At 35.1% G+C, this 22,534-nt stretch overlaps 1 protein-coding gene across 2 annotated transcripts in view; it reads left to right on the top strand.

Annotated features, from left to right (window-relative positions):
- LMBRD1 (LMBR1 domain containing 1) overlaps positions 1 to 22,217 on the top strand; it is a 114,306-nt gene extending 92,089 nt beyond the window's left edge. For both annotated transcript variants that reach the window (XM_058734372.1, XM_058734374.1), the window contains 2 exons: positions 21,410 to 21,501; positions 21,644 to 22,217. In XM_058734372.1, coding sequence (XP_058590355.1) covers positions 21,410 to 21,501; positions 21,644 to 21,760 — 209 coding nt within the window. In that variant the 3' untranslated portion in view covers positions 21,761 to 22,217. The remainder of the gene's footprint in view (positions 1 to 21,409; positions 21,502 to 21,643) is intronic.
- Positions 22,218 to 22,534: the final 317 nt, after the last annotated feature.

Genomic DNA, 22,534 nt, shown 5'->3' with positions numbered 1-22,534 from the left:
AAGCTTCAGTCAGTTAAGCTTCTTGATACCAGCTCTGGTCATGATCTCATGGTTCCTGAGACAGAGCCCCCTTGGGTATGGCTGTGTGCTTCCACTGCAGCACCTGCTTGGGGTTCTGTCTCTCCCTCTCTCTCTCTGCTCCTCCCCCATTCATGCTCGCTTTCCCTGTGTCTCTCAATTTAAAATAAACATAAAAAATAAATATTTAAATAAAAATAAACATTAAAAAAACTGAGAAGACTTAAAAAGCTAAAGTAGGGTTATAATTATAGAGCCTAAATACAAAGGGAAAAGTGGGAATTATTTTGAATAACTAAAGAAAAATTTAATAATGTTAATAAAGTAAACTGTGTATTGATAGCTTGCTTTAGAAAGTAGTTAAACATTAAATTCTGGAGTAAACAAGCCCATCATCCAGAAGTGACTCAAAATACATTCTCTGTAAATGAAACTTGTTTACCTGGCTGTTATGCCAGCAAATAAACAAGTTGACCTGTTTTCTCAGAACCTCAAGTAGCTATCCTTCTAAAAACATTTATCTAAGATACTGTGTTAGTTAGGTATAGAGAATCTTTTTTTTTTCTTTGCATTTTTTTTTGTGAGAATTCTAGAAATGAAAAAAGGCCACAAAGAGACATGTAAGTTGTAAACAGTTTTAAGATATAAATTAGAATGTTAAAGTGAAAAACAAACAAAAAACAAAAGTTACTTTAGAGAGGACATCTAACTATTTAATTCCCTTTATTGCAGATACAGAAACTAAGGCCCTAAGAAATGGGAATTAAAAGTTATACAGATAGTTTGAGACTTTGGACTTCAATGCAAGTGTCTGGATTCCTAGTATCTTTTTTTCCTACATTTAACATTGTTGTGTCTTGTGTTTTGTTTGCATCATCTGTCCTTTAAATTTTAAAAATAAAGTTCTAAGGGAGATAGTTATTTGAAGCCTTGAGGGAATGAAAGTCACAGACAATAGAAAGGAAAACCAGAGGTTCAAGAGTTAAACCGAGGCTCTTGGAGAAGGAAAGTAAGAGTCTGGAAAACGAGAGATGAAAACCAGACTACTATAGCATTATAGTAACCAATAGAGTGTTGTGTCCAGAGGTCAATAGTGTTGATGCTTCAGAGAGAGATTTAGCAAGCAAATCTTAAACCTTTGACAATGCAGTTTTAGTAGGGTAGTTTGGGGCTAAAGTAGTAGAGAATTAAGTGAAAAGATTTAACAGTGAAGAAAATTCCTTACCTTGATGTGGTTTTGGTTTGGGATTTTGTCATGCTTTTTACATAGCCTTAAAAAACCCCATATATTACATGGCATATGAACTAAAAGCATGGAGTTATTACTAAAGTTGTATATCAATCTAATTTAAAAAAAAAATTTTAACGTTTTATTTATTTTTGAGAGAGAACATGAGCAGGGGAGGGGCAGATAGAGAGAGAGAGGAAGACAGAATCTGAAGCAGGCTCCAGGCTCTGAGCCATCATCAGCACAGAGCCTGATTCAGGGCTCAAATCCACAAACTGTGAGATCATGATCTGAGGTGAAGTTGGACGTTTAACTGACTGGGCCACCCAAGCACCCTTCAATCCAGTTTTTAATATGAGATTATACTAAAATGCATTCAGGAGCTTGCTCTGTGGCTAAGTCCTCAAGTCTTTTCACAAAGTCAATGTATTCTTTTTTTTTTTTTAATTTTTTTTTTATGTTTATTTCTGAGACACAGAGAGACAGAGCACAAGTGGGGGAGGGGCAGAGAGAGAGGGAGACACAGAATCAGAAGCAGGCTCCAGGCTCCAAGCTGTCAGCACAAAGCCCGACGCGGGGCTCGAACTCACAAACCGTGAGATCATGACCTGAGCCGAAGTTGGTTGCTCAACCGACTGAGCCACCCAGGCGCCCCAAAGTCAATGTATTCTTAATTCCACATTTCTGTTTCCTTAATTCATGCATTGAGTAAGAACATAGAGTTCAGTTTTGAACATTTTTGTTTGAGTGTTCCTTAAATATCCAAGTGGAGATCTTGAGTTGGCAGAGTTGGATCTGAAGTTGTAGAGAAATTTATGCTGGATTAGTCAGGGTTCAATGGGAAGTAAAGCTGTAAGACTGGGTAAGAGATCACTGAGTATAGTGGAGAGGACGTACAAGAGGCTCTGTGACTGTCTGGTGGTTAGAGGTTAGAAAGAAGAAGAGCAACCAGCAAAGAACTAAGAAGGGACAACCAGTGAGTTAGGTGGAAAATTAGGCAAATATAGTTTCCTATAAGCCAAAGGAAGAGTGATGAACCATTTCAGATGCTGGCATTTGCCAAATTAAAAAAAAAAAAAAAAAAAAGAGAGAGAAACTGTATTTGAACAGATGATAACAGTAGGAAAAGGGGAACTGTTGCAATAAGGAAAACTTTCTGACCATGAAGCTGCAATTGTTTCAGAGATCAGGCAGAAAAGAGGATTTTTCCCTAGGTGGGGAGGAGTAAACAAGGCTAGAAAGAACCAGCATGGTTTCCAAGATGACAGGGCTCTGGTCAAGTTCAACATTGTCAGGATAAGTCAGGTAAAACAAGGACTAAAAAATGACTTTTGGTCATTTTCATGGGTCATTTAATTGGATGACTGACAAGAACAGTTATGACAAGATGGGGCAGGAAGAAATCTGATTGGAGCAGATTAAAGAGGGAGTAGGGACTTGAGTGGCCAACAGTGTGAAATGATTGTCATGGCAGAAACACCAAGGAAAAACAACAACTGCTGAGTAAAATACCAAATTTCTTAAAAGTATCAAAGTGCTGATAAGATCTTAAGACAAAAGTCTCAGGGGCACCTGGATGGCTCAGTCCAATTCTTGATTTCAGCTCAGGTCACGATTTCATAGCTTGTGAGTTTGAGCTCCACATTGGGCTCTGCGCTGAAAGTGTGGAACCTGCTTGGGATCCTCCACACCCCCTCCCGACATCCTCCCCCACCCCCCCTCACCCTTCCTGGCCTCCCTGGCTTGCTCTCTCTCAAAAAATAAATAAATAAGCAAAACCAACAAACAAAAAATCTCAGTTCTCAGTCAACATCATTAGACCAGCAATATCAGGGAACTTGAGAACTTGTTAGAATACATTTAAATTATTAGGCCCCACCTAAATCAGAAACTCAAGGGATGGAACCCAGCAGTCTGTTTTAATAGTCCGTCCAGGTGATTCTGGTGCTGCATTGGTCTGAGTGAAGGAAAGAACCCCAGAACAAAGAAGTGAGTAGAGTGCTAAGCTGCTTTGTTCTGAGGTCACTTACCAAATTCAGTGATTTAAGCTCCAATTTTCACAGCCTTTTGAGGGAAAAGGGACAGAAAATAAAGTCTAGAGCAGTACTGTACAATGAAAATGTAACGTGAATCACATAAGTGATTTAAACATTTTCAGCAGTCACGTGAAAAGAGAAACAGAGGACTTTAATTTTATTAAATGGCATTGTATTTAAAGCAGTATATCCAAAATAATGTTTCAACATGTAGTAACTAACATAATGTTTTACTGAGATACCTTATAGCCTTTTTCCTACTAAGTCTTCAAAACCTGGGGTATATCTGACACGTAAATAACACCGTAATTCAAACCCTAAGTTTTCATCATCTAAATAAAACCATTTATTTTTTTTAAAAATTTTTAATGTTTATTTTTGAGAGAGAGAGAGAGAGAAAGTGGGCAGTGGGGTGCAGAGAGGGAGGGAGACACAGAATCTGAAGCAGGCTCCAGGCTGTGAGCTCTCAGCATAGAGCCTGATGTGGGGCTCAAACCCATGAACTGTGAGGTCATTACCTGAGCTGAAGTCGGACACTTAACCAACTGAACAACTCTAAATGAAACCATTTATTAAGGTGAAATATGGTTCTACCAAAGCAGGAAGGTTGTGTTTAATGAAAAAAATATTATACACTGCTTCAGTTTTTAATTTGAATTAATTAAAATTAAATAAAATTAGAAATTCAATTCCTTAGTCTCAGTGGTCACATGTGAAGTATTTAACAGACACATGTTCCTAGTAGCTGTTATATGGGACACGCAGGTCTAGAGCCCACATGAGTGGTAGCATCTCAAAGGTGATGCAGGTACCCTCTTGTAAAGCTGAGCCCCTCCCTCCCCTAAGAATTACATCACCAACATGAGGGTGAACAGAAATAAAGCTATATTACTTCCAGAAAGCTGAATGAAAATCTGGCCTCAGTGTTAAGACTGAAAGGGAAGAATCATATCCCTGAGAAATTGTAACCACAAAAGTACTAACCCTTTGCAGATTTGCAGTCCAGATACACATCACTAGAGTGAATCTGTTTCATTGTCATCTCAGACGGGCAGACCAGGCACAAGGCACAAGTAAATGCTCACTAGAGGAACATACCTTAATTGAGGCCTCAAAAAATTCCTGCAGAGGAGCACAAATAAAGACATTGGAGCCACATATTTAAGCACACGATGAAACAAAGCACCATGAAAGAAAGCTAGAAAAAATAGCAGGCAGCAAAAAGGGACTTGCAAAGACCAAATATTGGAATTATCAACACAGATTATAGAGCAGCTAGCTATGATAAAAGGAGTAAGAACAGGTCAAAATATTGGCAGGGGACAACAGAATGAGTGAATGAAAAAGTAACAGATTCGTAATTGAGCCAAATACAATATTTATTTATTTTATTTTATTTAAAAAAAAATTTTTTTTTAATGTTTATTTATTTTTGAGACAGAGAGAGACAGAGCATGAATGAGGGAGGGTCAGAGAGAGAGGGAGACACAGAATCCGAAGCAGGCTCCAGTCTCTGAGCTGTCAGCACAGAGCCCGACGTGGGGCTCGAACTCACGGACTGCGAGATCATGACCTGAGCCGAAGTCAGTCGCTCAATCGACTGAGCCACCCAGGCGCCCCACAATATTTAGAAATAAACACACAGTAATGGGAATTAAACTCACTTGAGGGACTACAACTTAAAACCACAATGAGTTCTGCACACATTGTTTATTAGGTGTAAGAGGAAATGTAGTAGCTATGATAGCTGTACATCAGAGAAACTGGGCCATATCTGTACCAGGTGAACAAAATTACTTTCATCAAGTGGCAGTGCATCACGTGACTTCAGATATGACATCCTGAGAGGAATGGAGAGCATGAATCAAATCATGAAGAAATATCAGACAAAACCAAATTGATAATAGACGAACATGGTATAAAGTAACTAGCCTGTATGATTTAAAAATGTCAGTGTCGTAAAAGACAGGAGGTTTGGAACTGTTACAGATTAAGGATATTAGAGACACATGTTAACCAAAAGTAATATATGATTTTGGATTGGATCCTGTAGTAGAGGATAAAAATACTAGAAAGAATAAAGTGGGATAAATGACAGGGTGGGAATATGAATTGTAGAGTAAATTTCTAAAAATATAGTATCAATGTTAAAATTCTTAAAAGCTGTACTCTGGTTATGAAAGCAAATATCCTTCTGCTGAAAAATACAGACATGTTAAGATGTTAAGTCGACATATACAGTTCAGAAAATATAAGTGTGTATATGTTGAGGGAATGATAAAGGGAGTAGACTGCCACATGGGAATGGCTGTACACCAGCAAATGACAACTATTTTAAACACTCGCAGTCCCAAGGATAGGACAAGATATGAAACTACTGAAGACGGCCATTTCTAACTACCATTTGGCAGATGTTATACATTATATTATTTATATAATTATATATTATTTATTACTGTTAAAAATGTATACATGTATATGATATTTTTCTTAAGTTCCATAAATTTAAATTTATATCCCCAGTGGTTCAATGTTATATTTGCCCTACAAAATGATAGAACACATTTTGAACATAAAAGTTACTGAATTCCCTAAGCAATTTCGAATAAAAGGTATAAATTTTTATGAAATTGAGTTAATCTTCCTTGTTTGTTTTTAATTTTGAATTTTCTACAAAATAATTCATGTATCACATTTTCCTGTCACTTCTGGTATAACTTTCTAGCATCAAATAAACCTTGATTCAATTATAGACATACATATTGAGTCATGTAAAATGAGTCTTCTTTGACTAGGTTTACAGAATGTATTCTATTGAGGCCCTATGCAGAAGGATAGTTTAAATCCAGAAAGAACATATTAAAAACTCTTCAGAATTAAACCTCTTCTCTAAAGGCACATAGTACTTTAAAACTTACTGAAGAATTTTTTCATATTTTTAGTAATCCACCAATTTATAAGTGCAAAGATGGTGTTCTATATTTGGCAATATAATCCAGTTTCTTTAAACAATTTAAGATTTTTCTCAAAATTTATTACCTATTTTTAATGATAGAGCAGTTTTTACATTTTTTTATGTGAAGCTTTTGTTTGAAAGCTATGAGCTAAAACATGTGGGTTTTCTAACTCGTTTCTTATGATAGTGTCCGCAACCTAGCCTTCTTCTTTCTGAACACTTTTCAGATTTACTGTGTTAACTCTAGCATATTGTCCTTTCCAGAGTATCATATTTTAACAATTCATGATATACCGTCTAAAGTCTAAACCATTCTCAACTGCTTATCAATAAATGTTAAAACCTTTTGAATCCCATAAAATGTTGGGAACTGACACCAACACAATGTTGCTAATGTTCAGCAGTTTTGGGCACAGACCTATCTCCTATCCCTGTGTTAAATAATACTGAGAACAAAAATAGTTTCATCTACTTGCTTCAGGAAGTACTCCTGACTGTGAAACTACTAAAATAGCTTACTTGCTCAATAAAACTTACTTTAAGATTTCTCATTTCATTGTATCCACCAATCCAAAACTTCTGTCCAAAACCTAGCCCAATTGTACCCAGTTCCCTACCTTTCAAGACCTTGATTAAAGCACATTCCAGCACATTCCAATCCCTTAAACCTTATAATTATCCTGTCTTTTCCCTTGTTTTCCCTCACTATAGTTAATCTAATAAATTTAGCTCCGCTAGTTGACAATAAATAAGCCTACTCATGCTGAGTAATTTAAGAAGGAATAATAATTTAATCAAGAGATTCAGAATCTTACACCTCTGTTTTTATTTGCTGGCTGCTAGTATCTATATGGAAATGCATGCCCAGCCAACCCCTCAAACCTCAAGTCTAAGGCTCTTCCACTTTTCCTACCTGTCACCTTCATGTTGTTGCGGGGAGCAGGGGGAGTTATCCTGTTCCTTTTCTGTGCCCACAGCTATTTACTCAGATGGAAATCTTGAAATCGTATTTACATTTTTTTGCTCTTCCAACAGCTAGCCAGTTGCCAAGTCCCATTGCATTTAGATAGAAATAGCAAAGAAAAAGAAACAACTTAATGTTTATCCACCAGTGAGAATTCTTGAAATAACATCATAGACAATGATATAGCTTTATGTTTCAACATAGAAAAAAAAAATACTGTATGATAGTAGGTGGAAAAATACTGTATGATAGTAGTAATTAGAAAATGATACTCATTTTTTATTCTGTTGCTGGCAAACACATCTAGAAATCTGTCTGTACCCCAGGAAAATGAAATTTGGAGTAAAGACAAGAAGTAAATATTTACTCTTTTTTTAAAGAATGGATTTTATTCTGTAATTAGAAAGCACTGTAAGCCTTTTTAGGGGTGGAAATAATGACAGATGAAATAAAAATGCATCTACCAAGTAGATACTGATTTTACAGAAGACTTTTTCTTCCCAGTTTGTTGAAATGTGTGAGTGGGTTGGGCATTTACTGAAACTTTGAAAAATTTCTTAAATTCTTAGTACCATCCTTTTTGCCAGAATATGGAACTTTTTTTTCTACTTAAGCTTCTGAGGTTCCAGGAAATTTTAATTTTGAAGTCTTAGGTAACTAAGCAGTACTGCTCAAAGCATTTTACATGATCACTACACTAACAATGGATTCAGGTGATTTTTTTTTTTTTTTTTTTTTTTTTTACCCACCTACCCTTACTTTGGCCAATAAAAAATTTTAAAAAATTAAAAAAAAATTAAAAAATGCATTTTGTGGGAGATGCTGACCAGTATTATTAGGGGCACCTGGGTGGCTCAGTTGGCTAAGCATCTAACTTTGGCTGTGGTCATATATGATCTCATGGCTCATGAGTTCAAGCCCAGCATCAGCATCAGGCTCTGTGCTGACAACTCACAGCCTGGAGCCTGCTTCAGATTCTGTGTCTCCCTCACTCTCTGCCCCTCCCCCACTCGCACTCTCTCTCAAAAATAAATATTAAAAAAAGAAACATCCATATTACTAAAGGAGTTACTACACTAGTTGACATTTCATGTTTGGTTTATATAATTATAAATAAAATGTACATTTTAAGGAAAGCCAGTTTTAATAGGCTGAAAATGAAGCTGCTCAAGAGATTTCATTAGAAACTAAGCCTTAAGGGTTGAGGTCAAAAAAAGGACATTGCTATTTTGTGATGACAGTATTTGTTAATGTCTCCTGTGGGTGCTGTGTCCACGTCGGTGGTCCTTAAATATAATCTGAAATGAAAATGATAGCAGACTCTTACTATGGAGATTTAAAAGGCAGATTTAAATATGGACTATCAATTTAACACCTCCTACCCCATATTGGGTGAAGCTAATTAATTTTAGCTTTCTGGAATTTTGTAACTAATAAGTAGATCCATTTCTGGAGAATATGTGTCATCCTTACCCTCAGACTCAAGCACATTAGGGCATTGGCCTTAAAAAGAAAAACTATATGGTCTTTTTGTTTTATGAAAATTTGGGGGTGGGAAGTTAAGGATAAGTCAACTCTTAACATTGTGATGATTTTAATAGCTTTATTCAGAAACTTATCCAGTTTGAGAAATCCAACATTAAGTACTGACTATTATAATTTGCACACCTTTAGAAGATATTGACATCTTTTTTAGTAATACTAAGGATTATAGTCCTATTTGTCTTGAAGTTCTGAGGTAAATTTATAGATGTGCTAATTTCCAGGATTCTATATTATCATTTAATTTTACTTACCTATTATTCCTGTGTTTTTTCACTTAACAAATGTTTACTGATATCTACCATGTGTCAGACATTTTTCTAGGTATTAGTGATATAACAGTGAACAAAATAGTCAAAATTCCTGTCCCCATGAGGCTTACTTAGTAGAAGGAGGCAAATAAGTATGTCAAGTGTTAAGTATTATAGAGAATAATAAAGGGCTAAAGGAGAGTGAGTGGTGCCCAGAAGGAGGGATGATTGGAAATTTTGAGTAGAAAGGAAATTACTACTGAGAAGCTGTCATTTGAGCAAAACAACCTTAAACAAGTGAGGAGCAAAGGCAGCTATCTGGGGAAGAGCATTCCAGACCTAAGAAATGTGCAGAGTGGGAGTGTGCTGGAGGAGGTAGAGGAACAGGAAGCAGTCAAGTTTAAGGACTTTAGCTTTTACTTTCAGATGCAAGATTGTGAGCAGAACAATGACATGATGTTCTCAAGGGATCACTTTGATCACTGTGTTGCATATAGGCCAGGGCTTGGCACACGTTTTCTGTAAAGGATAAGATAGTAAATATTTTATGCTCTGTGGGGCACACTGTTCAACTCTGCTGATTGCAACATGACCGCTGCCATAGATAATACATTATGGATGGCTGTGGCTGTGTTCCAGTAAAACTTATAAAAACAGGTGACGGGCTGAATGTAACTCTTAGGTTATAATTTGCCAAACCTTGAGATAGGCCATTATAAACCCAAGGACAAAAACAGGTTGCCAGAAAGCTTTTGGAGTAATCCAAGGGAGAGCTTGGGGTGGTGCAGGTGGCAGGAAGTGGTCAGATGCTGATGTATTTTGAAGGTAGAACCAGTAGGATTTGCTGAGGAATCTAGTATAAGATAGGAGAGAAAAAGGAGTCAGGGGTTATTTCTATGTTGTTTTTTTTTTTTTTTTTTTTTAATGTTTATTGTGAGAGAAAGCACACGTGTGAGTAGGGGAGAGGCAGAGAGGGAGAGAGAGAATCCCAAGCAGGCTCCACAGTCAGCACCCCCTGCTGATGTCTGTGTTTTTTAGTATTTTAATTAGAAAATGATACTTAATATTATATATTTACTTATTAGGTAACATCTAGAATAATTATCTTTAAAACCAATATTTGTAGCTATTAAGGTTATACATTTTTTCCTTGAGCCTGTTTGACTTTGCTTAGTTTATGGTATTACTTCATAAGTTGGAAACTAACAAGATAACTTACTAACTTCTTAGTCTATGGTTAGTCATTGCACATTTTCTCATTAGATTTCCCTTACGGCTGAGAGCAAGTGTGGTATGTGGTATGTGAGGTTAGGGCATTACCTCATGGTCAAGAAAGCAAGCAAAATAAAGATGTGAGCCTATTAGCTATCTGTGCATAGCTCTAAATAAGATTTATCAATCCAATGAAAATAATATATAGAGCCTACCTTATGTTTAAACTTTAAATGTTTAAAATGAATAGTTTTTAGAGTGTCTGGGTGGCTCATTGGGTTAAGTGTCCAACTTTTGATTTCGGCTCAGGTCGTGATCTCATGGTTTGTGGGATTGAGCCCCATGTTGGGCTCTGGGCTGACAGCACTGAGCCTGCTTGGGATTCTGTCTCTCTTTCTCTCTCTTTCTCTCTTTCTGTTTCTCTCTCTCCCTCTCTCTCAAAATAAATAAATACACAGGAAAAAAATAAAATGAATAGTTCTCGATAAAGAGAATACAAACTATTACATAAGGACCTTGGACTATACTTACTGACTTCATTGTGTCTCACACTACCACCATTCTTTAAAGCACAGTTACCTTCAATCCACTCTTTCTGCACACCTAGTCAGCTGCTAAGGGACTGTAGCCAGATTGACCCTCAGATCTCACCTGCATGACATCTCACATGAATTGCTGTACCTTTTAACTAGTACTTCACTCTAATCCACATTACCCAGTGCTATTAGCTTAATTGTCCTGAAGCGGTGATTATCGAGTTTATGCATGCATCTGAGTCTCCTGAAGGCTTGTTAAACATAGATTACAAAATTTTTGATTCAGTGAATCTGAAGTCAGACTCCAGAATTTTCTGAGCATTCTGATCTGGGAGCCACAGTGTGGAAACCGCTATTCTGAAGTACTCCGATAATGCCATTCCTTCAGTAGAAACCTTATGTTCCTCTCCCCTTATCGTCTGACAGATTCAGACTAGGATTGATGGACTACCACTATTTAATCCATCCTTCAAATATGTAGGATTTTTCCATACATTTTCTGAACATGACCATCTTTTCCACCTTTACTTTTTAACTATTTGTCCTTGAAATGTCACAACTAGTTTCTGTTGTCACCCTGCCCATGTTTATCACCCAGAATCCTGACTATCTGATGTTTACTTCAAACCTGACCTTCTGATTTGAACCTTCAAACATGTGTGGTCTCTTTTTTTCCTTTGAATTCCCATAACATTTACTTGTTATCACATTACCTTACTCTGTCTTAATTTATAGTCATTTATATATCTTATCTCTGTTCTACTCTTTCTTAAATAATCTCTGTGCCCAATATGGGGCTCGAGTTCATGACCTCTAGATCAAGAGTCACATGCTCTAATGACTAAGCCAGCCAGACACCCTTTTATAGCTCCTTCAGGCTAAGAAAATGTTACATAAGTATATTTTTCTGTCTCCCTCAAAACAATTTGTAGAATTAAACTACTTTTTTTATGTTATTTTTTCTCTTTTTAAAAAATGTTATTAAAGTATCATAAAATATTAATATACCTTGTATATTGTATCTTGTAGCTTCTTGCTTACTTTATCTGTTGAATGAAATCCATTGTACCTTCTAAGTCCCTACTGACTTCCTTTTCTTATTTGGTTCAATTGCTTTCTGATTCTGCTGCTCATCTATAATGTTATAATTTCTCTTCACTGGACTTTTGATGCATTATAAACCATATCTTTTTTCTTGATTTCTTCCCCCAAGCCTCTGGCTTTATACTTGAGCTTAAAAAAAAAAAAAAAAAAAGACATGCTTTGTATGAAATACATATCAGAAAACACCTATATGTCTGAAAACTATTTTGTTCTCAGTTGATATAATTGATGGGTTGTTTGGTTATGCTTAGAATTCTGTATAAGAAGTTATTTCTTTTAGAACTTTAAAGGCATTGCATCATCTTCTGTCTTTCATTTTTAACTGGTGAGATATCTAATGCCAATGTATTTCTTCTTTTGAAGCTAACTTGGTAAGCTCTCTTTTCTCCACTTTCCTTTTGGGAGCTTATGTTCATTAGTTGCTGGATATCTTCAGTTGATCATTTGTCTTATCTATATTTCATATTTTATGCCTACCATTTTTAGTCTGGATTCTTAAGTATGTGTTCAGCTTTATCTTCAGACTATATCCTGAATTTTTTATTTCATATAACAAAGTCTTACTTTCCTCAAGTACTTTAGTATTCTGGTCTTTTTCAAACATCTTTGTTTTATGGATGTGTAATATCTTCTCCAATATCTGAAGGTTTTATACATTTTTCGTAATGGTTTCCTTTAAATAAAATCACAATTCTGTTTGTCTAGGAACAGTTCTGTTTATCTTATTCTTTCTCCTTCATGCTGATATTTTCTATATATATCTGATAGTGTATTCATATTTATGTTAATTTATATTTAAGTGTCAGAAACTAGGAGGCCTCATCATGAGAATTCTGTGATTGAGGTTTCTAGTGATCCTTAAATTTATATTTTATAATAAATAGGAGGGAAACCAGTTTTACTGGAAAGCTTTTAAATGTGGCTTTTCATCTTCCAGATTTTTGTTGAAGTCTCTAATCACCTGATGGCCTTCTTCCCATTCTATTTGCTGTTAAAAGATTGCTCCTGGCTTTATTCCTCTACTCTAGCTTTAATGAGGTTCTGGGAAGGACAAGGAACAAATGACTGTGCCCAGTCTGTCATCTTGAACCAAAAAACTTTTGTTCTCAACAGATTGAAATAGTCCTTCATGGTTAAGTACTGTAAATTTATAATATTTTACTTGACAAATAATAAGTTTGTGAATTGATAGCTTTATTTGATTTAAATCTACCCATCAAATACTACCATACCTTGGTGATCACCGACTATATTTGGCTTCAGATACCTGAGCAGAAGAGAGACTAATGTATTAGCCAGCTGTGAGTTCATTAATTTACCACAGGAAGCACAACTATCAAAGAAACTAGAGGCCTGGGTTAGTGAACTCTCACAAGAGACAAAGAATCTGTATGGAAAATCAGATTTATAGTCACATAGTTTCTAGGTAGGCATGGAGTCAGAAAGAGGGCCTCATTGATCTTACTGGCTGGTAAAATCCAGCTGAGATAGCCTAATGTCTTGTGTCTCTTGTCAAGTGAGGTTGCCATGCAGACCAGAGAATTAGGTATTGACCAGAGCATCATTTTTCTTGGATTTTGCTTGAGATCCCGAGAGTTTCTTGATATCAAAGTTCTTTTTCTAGGTGATGATAAAAGTTCAACTAAGAATAGTGAAGTTAATTAGGTATAAGCTTTCTAAGTTCTCTGGAGTCTATGCCAAAGCCGGTCTAGGTAATTTGTGAAACTTCTCAGCCACGAATATGCAGATTCTTGCTTAAGGTTGCTAACTCCTAAAACATCAGCAATCACATGTAGATTTCTCTCTATTTTTAATTCTCAGAAGGTCAGTCTATCCTGTCATTGTATACCTCGGGCAGATATCATCTTATTGTCACTTACAAAGAAACTGATACCTCCGTTTTCTATCTCCAACTTTAGTATTTTTTACTATACCCACCAAACTATTTTTTTTACATGAAAAAATTAAGTAGTGGAAAACAATTGTTTTCTATTCCCTTTTTTTATTTGACTATCCTTGGTCAATTAAGACTAATAAATAATATGGGGAACTTGGGTGGCTCAGTTGGTTGGGCAGCCAACTGCAGCTCAGGTCATGATCTCATGGTCTGTAAGTTCAAGCCCTGTGTCGGGCTTTGTGCTGACAGCTCAGAGCCTGGAACCTGCTTCAGATTCTGTGTCCCTCGGCCCCTTCCCCACTTGTGCTCTGTCTTGCTGTGTCTCTCAAAAATAAATGTTAAAAAAAATTTAGAAAAAGACTAGTAGATAGTAAATCTTGTTAATTTAGAGTTTACTAATAAATTTGCGATTATTTCTACAAGTTATATGCTAATGCTTACCTTTGTAACTCCTTTTTATAAATTTTATATGGCCGGTGAATAACACAAATGAAATTAAGAACATTCTTTCTTGGAGCACTACATAATTTAGCACCTTTGAAATATCTTAGACTTACTTAAATGTAATCAGAACTCAACACCAGTTATACTGGCTCTTAAAATTAATCACTATAAAACTCATTGTTTAGTGTAAAACATCTGACAAGTGTTACCTTTATTAACCAGATATAGTTTGTGTATTCATAAACACAATAAAACTATTTCCTTTAGAATTTTGATTTTTAATGTTCACCAATTCTTTCTTTCCCTTTTACTTGGCTCCCCCAGTGAAATTTAACAAAATATTGATTTAACTATATGCTATTTGTTAATTTTTTTTGATTCATTTTATTTAAAGACAGTAAGTGAGTGGGGGAAGGGCCGAGGGCAAGAGAGAGAGAATATCTTAAGCAGGCTCCACAGGGCTCCATCCCATGACCCTGGGATCTTGTCCTGAGCCAAAATCAGACCCTCAACCAACTGAGCCACCCAGGTAACCCCATTTATTAAATTTTAAGATAAATATACAACTTTGGTTTTTATTACATATTTAAAATTTTTTTCTGCTCTTTTTTTTTTTTTTTTTTTTGGAAGTATATTGCCAGTACCTCTTTTTTTATTGGGATGTAATTTGTTAGTGTCTCAAAGGTTTTTATGTGTATATATTTCATATGCTGTAAGTCCGTTTGACAGTAAAACAGTGATTAACTGGGATTTTACTTCCAAAATCTTTCAGTCCAACCTGTTTTTCTATCCTGACAGCTCACATTTTCACTCAGATTGTCTCCTGACTTAGTGAACTTCTATCTACTCTCAATCCCCTCTGCCAGTCTACATTCCACTCATGTTATTCCCTTTCTTAAAATCATTTGATAAATAATTCCTAATCATATCACAATAAAGTCAAGCTCCTTAGCCTATGTACAGTTAAGATTTACATGTCTATTCTAAATATTCAGTAGTATCAAGACCCTAAGCAGAAATCAGAGTTAGCATAATCAGGGGCAACCATGAGACATAAAGTGGCATTCTAAATAGTCCAGATGTCTGTTTTTGTCAGACAAAATATTTGTCTTAAAGTTTAAAGTTCATTCTCCATGGCACATGAATTTTCTCAAAGGCCTTCTCTATATATGCGTATGTAATATAAGAATTCATTATATAAGTTAAGTACAGATATAGAGTGTAATTAATTCTGAGTTGATTTCAGGTGAAGGTATAACATGATGACTTAATTGTGGCTTAAATCAACACTACATGTTTTAAAAATATATTTGAAGTAGAAGTTGTGGTTTATCATAGTTAATAACCAAAGTTATTTTAGTGTCAGTCAGCACACATTAACAGTGACATACGGGGGCGCCTACGTGCCTCAGTTGGTTGAGCATCTGACTTCGGCTCAGGTCACGATCTCATGGCTCGTGAGTTTGAGCCCCGCGTTGGGCTCTGTGCTGCCGGATACTTTGGATTCTGTATCTCTGTCTCTCTCTGCCCCTCCCCTGCTCACTCTCTCTCTCTCTCAAAAATAAATAAACATTTTTAAAAATGACATAACAATTTAAAAGGAAACAGGAAATACATAATATAAAATTTATCAGGTATATTTATAATGGTTGCTGTTACATGAAAAATAGAGATTTAATTGCACTTTCTGTTATTCATCTGTTTGATAATAAGTGAGAAGAGATGGAGGAAGGGTAGACCATCATGTCAGTAGTCAAAAGTATCTTGTTTTATTCATGCGCTCCAGATATCCTTTCCTGGCTCTTAATTTTGATCCTTTTTGTGTGGCCACCTTATCATCAGGAAAAAAAAAGTTTTTATCTGAACCCTTATTTTAATTTTTCATTGTTAACAGTACTCTTTAGTTTAATTAGAACTTTTATATGTCCTTTTGAGGAACAACAGAAATTTCCTGAACAGTTAATTTTAGAACACAATCCTTAAATGAAACATCCAGTGATTTAAATTTATTTTGAAGGTCAAACCAAGTTCAAAATACTTAATTATAGGGGCACCAGGGTGGCTCAGTCTGTTAAGCATCTGACTCTTGACTTCAGCTCAGGTCATGATCTCACAGTTCATGGGATCAAGCCCTACATCGGGCTCTGTGCTGAGGGTAGAGCCTTCTTGGGATTCTCTCTCTCTCTTCTTCTGCCCGTCTACCCCACTTGCACTCTTTCTTTCTAAAATTAAAAAAAAAAAATCAACAAAATATTTAATTATAATTTTTTAGATAACTGTATAAAGACATCCATAGATCTCCTAGATATCCATGATTCAGGTAAACAGCTGGAAGATGGCAGATGGTGAGGAGAAAAGCCCCCTCTGTTGATTGAGTATGGAATCATCACTTGGATATAAAATATTTGCATGCACTTATTAACCAAAACTCTTCTGTGGACATATACCACTTTATATCAATATAAACATAATGATATATACATTACATATAAAAATAGCTATAAAGAGTTGTTACATACTGTGTGTATGGATTTGTCATCTAGTGTCATTTTTCAACAACATAGCAGAAAACTAACAATGACTACCTTTTAATGTTATTTTAGAAGGTTTGTGTCAAATCTACAGCCTTTAAAAATGGTAAACATGTAAAATAACATGATAGGAAAAATGAGATATATTTTTTTGTGGTGGGCCAAACAATCAGTGGTGATAAGACAAATTAAAATGTCACTGAATAGTTTATTAGACCTCTATGGAAAAATAAGTTGATTTGACTGACTTCTGCCATTTCAGCCTCTGTTTTAAAATCCCCGTTCTGGGGGCGCCTGGGTGGCTCAGTCGGTTAAGCGGCCGACTTCGGCTCAGGTCATGATCTCGTGGTCCGTGAGTTCGAGCTCCGCGTTGGGCTCTGTGCTGACAGCTCAGAGCCTGGAGCCTGTTTCAGATTCTGTGTCTCCCTCTCTCTGACCCTCCCCCGTTCATGCTCTGTCTCTCTCTGTCTCAAAAATAAATAAACGTTAAAAAAAATTTAAAAAAATAAAATAAAATAAAATCCCCGTTCTGGCCCTGAGATTTCTAACTCAGTGGTGTTTTGAATCCCAAAATATCTTTCAGTATGGAAAGGAGTAATGGAACTTTTATTTTTAAAGTTTAGAACATTGTAACAACGTGGAGAAGGTTGAAGAACTTTTCTCAAACATGTTTATACTTGTAGGGTTAAGCTCATAAAATACTTAAGCCATAGAAGATACTGTTCTTGTTTTTAAAATAATTGTTAACAGGCGTTTTTTGCACAAGTCCCAGCCTGTCCCTCTCTTCATTTCTGAAACATTCAAATGGATTATTTTTATTTAAAGGTATATTACTGTTTAGCACATATCATATTACTGAATTATACACATTTGAATTTCGCTAAATCCATTTGTGTCTGAATTTCTAACTGAACCAACATGAATTCTCTCCTTGGTGAGTTAGAAAGTGCACCAGGTTGAGTTGTCACACAAAGAAAACTTTTATTTGCAGCAGATAAGGAGATCATGTGGAGTGGCTTCCAAATCTGTGACTCCCCAAGAGAGGGTGAATGAGTACCCTTTGTTTAAGGTTGGGGTGAATATTTACATATGGAAGCCTTGTAGTCATATGTAGAGGAAGCATAAGGTCACACATGAACCTTAAGACATGTCTATACATATGTTATATGTGATGTAAATGAGGCTAAGGCTCCTCCTTGGGCAGACGTTCAGTATTATAATGAAGTAAAGGTAATTGCTGGTCATTCCAGGGATCACTTCTTGGTGCATCTGTGCAGGCACAAGTCAGGGGTTTAGCTCAAATGGTCTGGGTGATCTAGTCCAGTGGGAGGTCTTGTCAGGGCAGTCACCATCACCTGGTGGTGGTTTCCAGTTTCATTTGCCTGAATTGAGAGGTAAGCAAGAAAGAAGTGCTTAAGGAAAAACATAAGACAGAGATTAGTGAATATAAGCTAGTGGGCAGTAAAGGTCAGGTCTTGGGGTCTAGGTGGTGACACTTTGACTATAGAGACATAAAAATAATGAATATAGACACAATAGTCATGATACTGATGTCTAAGCCATTATTTTCTTTACTACTATTGGACATATACTTTAAAAATCTTAATATTAGTTGTTTTTCTTGAGACCACTTGAGCCGCTCTTAAGTATGTTCTTTATCATGGGTTCAGTTATACCTTGAAGAAGGGGAAAAAAAACAAAGAAAATTAATATTAACTGCCACTTTGCACGGAGATTTTGGTATACCTCATTTGGTCTTTAGAATGACCCTGTACAGAGGCAATCTCTCCATTTCACAAGCATAGTCTCAACAGTTCACATTTGCCCATTCACTTGGCAAGGAAGTGGCCAAATGATATTTGACTGTTTGTCAGACACCAGAGTCTGGGTTCTTCCTTCACCATACTGGACATTGTAGTTATACTTCATATTCATGATCTATGCAAGTCTCTCATTTTGACATCCTTGGAATCTTGTCAGATTTTAGTTACATTAGAAAAGGTACTATTTAGCAATACAATTTTTAAATAAAATACCCCTTTTAAAAAATTTTAGCTTACTTTGGCAGCTATTTTAAATATGAATGCCAGGTTCACTGATGGATACTTTAGAGTACTCAGACTTATCTAGGGAAAAGTGACAAATTGAATACAGGTGTACCTCGTTTTATTGTGCTTTGCTTTAGTAATGCACTTTGCAGATACTGCATTGTTTACAGATTGAAGGTTTGCAGCAGCTCTGCCTGAGCAAGTCTGCTGGTGCCATTTTTACAACAGCATTTCTTCAATTCATGTCTGTGTCACATTTTAGGATTCTCACAAAATCCCAACTTTATTATTATTATCATATTTGTTATGGTGATCTGTGATCAGTGATTATGAGTTGCTGAAAGCTCAGGTGATGGTTAGATTTTAGCAATAAAGTATTTTTTAATTGAGGTATGTATATTGTTTATTTAGACATAATGCTGTTGCACACTTAGACTACAGCTTAGTGTAAGCATAACTTTTATATGCGCTGGGAAAACAAAAACAATTCATTTTATTTTCATTGCAATTTCATTGCAATTCATTGCAATATTGGCTTTATTGAGGTGGTCTGGAACCTAACCTGCAATATCTCCAAGGTATGCCTGTAATTCTGTTACTTTGAAGCAAGATCTGTAGTGGAGGTGAGAATAAAATATTGTGGAGCAGAGTAAATGACTAATGACTTTCCTCTCTGTGATTCTCCTCTGTTAGACTGAACTCTCATCTCAGCACAGCACCCAGCTATAATCTTGAGTGCTAGTAACCATAGGACAGGAGATAAACATTTGTTCAGATGCCACTGCTTGAAGCCATTTTGGTTTTTGTTAGAGAGCTTTGACTTTTCCTTCTAGACTTTTCTGTTGAGAAAGAGAGAAAAAAATATGAAGGAGGCCCTTGATGGGGGACAGTAGATCATCATTAGATTGGTGGTTCTTGTTTATGAAAGGAAGAGATTGCTTCTTTATTAAACTGCATGTTTCTCTGCCAGAAAAAAAAAAAAAAAAAAGATTGCTTTGTCCAGTTTGGTATTGAGCAATTCAGAAATAAATGTTTGAAGTACAGTGGAAGGGATTAGAGTAGATAAGATTTAGATATCTTATATGTATGTAACATATCTAAAACTTTACGTAACAAGTCTTGTATTTGTATAAACTATAACCTAAAGGCTATTCTCAGAAAACCATGTGATAGGCCCAAAATAAAGTGTATTAGAACCCTTGTGTAATAAATTGAGCTACAGATTCAGCTTAATTTTATGTTTTAAGAGAAAATAGCATTTATTGATGATGATAAGAGAGTTGGTAAAATTAGAAATCAACAGTGTATTTATTTTCTTAATCAGCTATAGGATTATGATATTAGTCTCCTAACTGCATGTGAAATTTCTTGCCATTGTCAATTTTGGTTAAAATATGCAGAAATCAATAGACTGGAAAGAAGTTGCCTTGTAAGATAAGGATTTTCTTCTGTAATGAATGAAGGGCCCTCTGAAGTTTAGAAGGTTAGAATCCTTTATTAGCTGCAGCATATATAATTTTTCAATCAGATACATTATATTGTATTTGTTGCCCCAGCCTTTTCTGAATGGTTTTAATAAACGAATATTTCCTTAGATATTATTTATCAGATATATGTGTATATGGATAGAGGACTCTGTAAGCTAATGAAAATACTCTATTTGGATAAAACTAGTATGGAGTCTGACAAAAATGTTAAACAATCAGTCTCTTTAAGAGTTATGTTTTTCTTTATGATTGATTCATTTTGGTGTATGACTTATTTTTAATTCAAAATTTAAATACTAATCTAAAATTCAAGCAATATCATATTAGTAAATAACAATTTTGTATTTAAAAAAGTAGCAGCCTTTTCAGTAGCATTCTTAAAAAGAAAAAAAAATCTTAAAAAAACTCTCAAATTTGAGCTGTCCTGAAAATTGGATTCTTAGAAAAGTACAACTTAATTATAATCAATTCTGATTACTTTTTTTTTTGTTTGTTTTGTTTGTTCTTTTGTCTTCATCAGGGGAACTTTTTATCTGTTTTGTTTTAGCACATATCTGACACTCCAGGTTTAAATGCTTTTTCTATTTCAAATTAAACTAGCCTCTCTCTCTCTCTCTCTCTCTCTCTCTCTCTCTCTCTCTATATATATATATATATATATAAAATGTGTATATATAATCTTGGCTTTTAAGTGTATATATAATATATATATGTATATATAAGGCCAGGGTTACATTGGATTATGTGTGTATATAATATATATATATACACACATAATCCAATGTAACCCTGGCCTTATATAAGTATATATATATATATATATATATATATATATATATACACACACACACACATATAACCCTGGCCTTATATATGTGTGTGTGTATATATATATATATATATATATATATATATATATATATATAAGGCCAGGGTTACATTGGAGACATTCATTTTTTTAAATATCCTATTATTTGGTAATTTAAAAGAAAGGGTACTGAAAGAGTGGACTTTGGAGAAGGACCTAGATTTCAGTCCTATCTCTAACACTTACTGACCGTGGCCATTATTTGGTTAACAGTCTTTTAGATAAAGTATTGATAGTCCATTTCAAGAAAGAAAATATCTCACCATAGTCCTTTATTGCTTTTGTAGATCAGTGTACTGTTACCCGGACGTACCTGTTCCTTCACAAATTCTGGTTCTTTAGTGCAGCATACTATTTTGGTAACTGGGCCTTTCTTGGGGTAAGTACTGTTATCATACCTAGGGATGATTTGATCCTTAATTTCCCATTTGTATCACAGTAATGACATTGGATTTTAAATTCATTACTTTCTGAATGATTTTAGATTTAAGAAGTAACATGTAACTTATTTAAATTTATAGGTATTCTTGATTGGATTAATTGTATCCTGTTGTAAAGGGAAGAAATCAGTCATTGAAGGAGTAGATGAAGATGATTCAGACATAAGTGATGATGAGCCCTCTGTCTATTCCGTTTGACAGCCTCTGTCGTAGGGGTTTTATAAAGCTGACTGAATGTCTGTTATGCATTTTTAAAGTGTTAAACTAATATTAGGATGAACTGACTAGCTTTCATCAAAAATGGGAGCATGGCTATTAAAAAAAACTATATTTTTTATGTTATCTGAAGTAACATTGTATCATAGATTAACATTTAAAATTGCTATAATAATTCTATGTAAATATAAAACTATGGATTTTGTGAAGGAATGTTTGTGGAAATTTTTTTTTCTCTAGTGTATAATAGTGTTGAATTGATTAAAAATCTTCCAGAACTAATATTCCCTTTTGTCACTTTTTAAAAAACATAATAAATCAATTGTATCTGTGCCTTTGGGTCTCTAGAGTAATGTGGAATTCTGAAGTGTCTATAAGTGATTGTCTAAAAATAATACTCACAAAATAGCTGACAAATAAATGTTACTCCCCTCTGCAACTTGTTTTTCTGTTTTGTACATTAAATCAGTAGTGCCATTCAAATATATTTCATGAACAGATTTCAGGCTACCTAGTGCTATGAGACCATGGCATTCCAAGATGTGTTCTGTTGTTCAGATATTAATCCATGAGATATCTTACCACCTCTACAGGAATTAAGGCCTATACATTGTTGTAGGTAGCCCACCTCAACATTTGCCTTCCAGCATAAATGTGAGCGTTGTCAAGAATAATTAACCTTGAAAAAAATCATTTTACTGATTAGTTTAATACATTTGACATTTCTGGCTTTAAAGGTTTTTTTTCATTCCAAAG

This window comes from Neofelis nebulosa, chromosome 6 (assembly GCF_028018385.1).
Source record: "Neofelis nebulosa isolate mNeoNeb1 chromosome 6, mNeoNeb1.pri, whole genome shotgun sequence".
NCBI lineage: Eukaryota > Metazoa > Chordata > Mammalia > Carnivora > Felidae > Neofelis > Neofelis nebulosa.
Note: the sequence above shows the minus strand (reverse complement) of the source record. Positions and strands in the feature narration are given on the sequence as shown.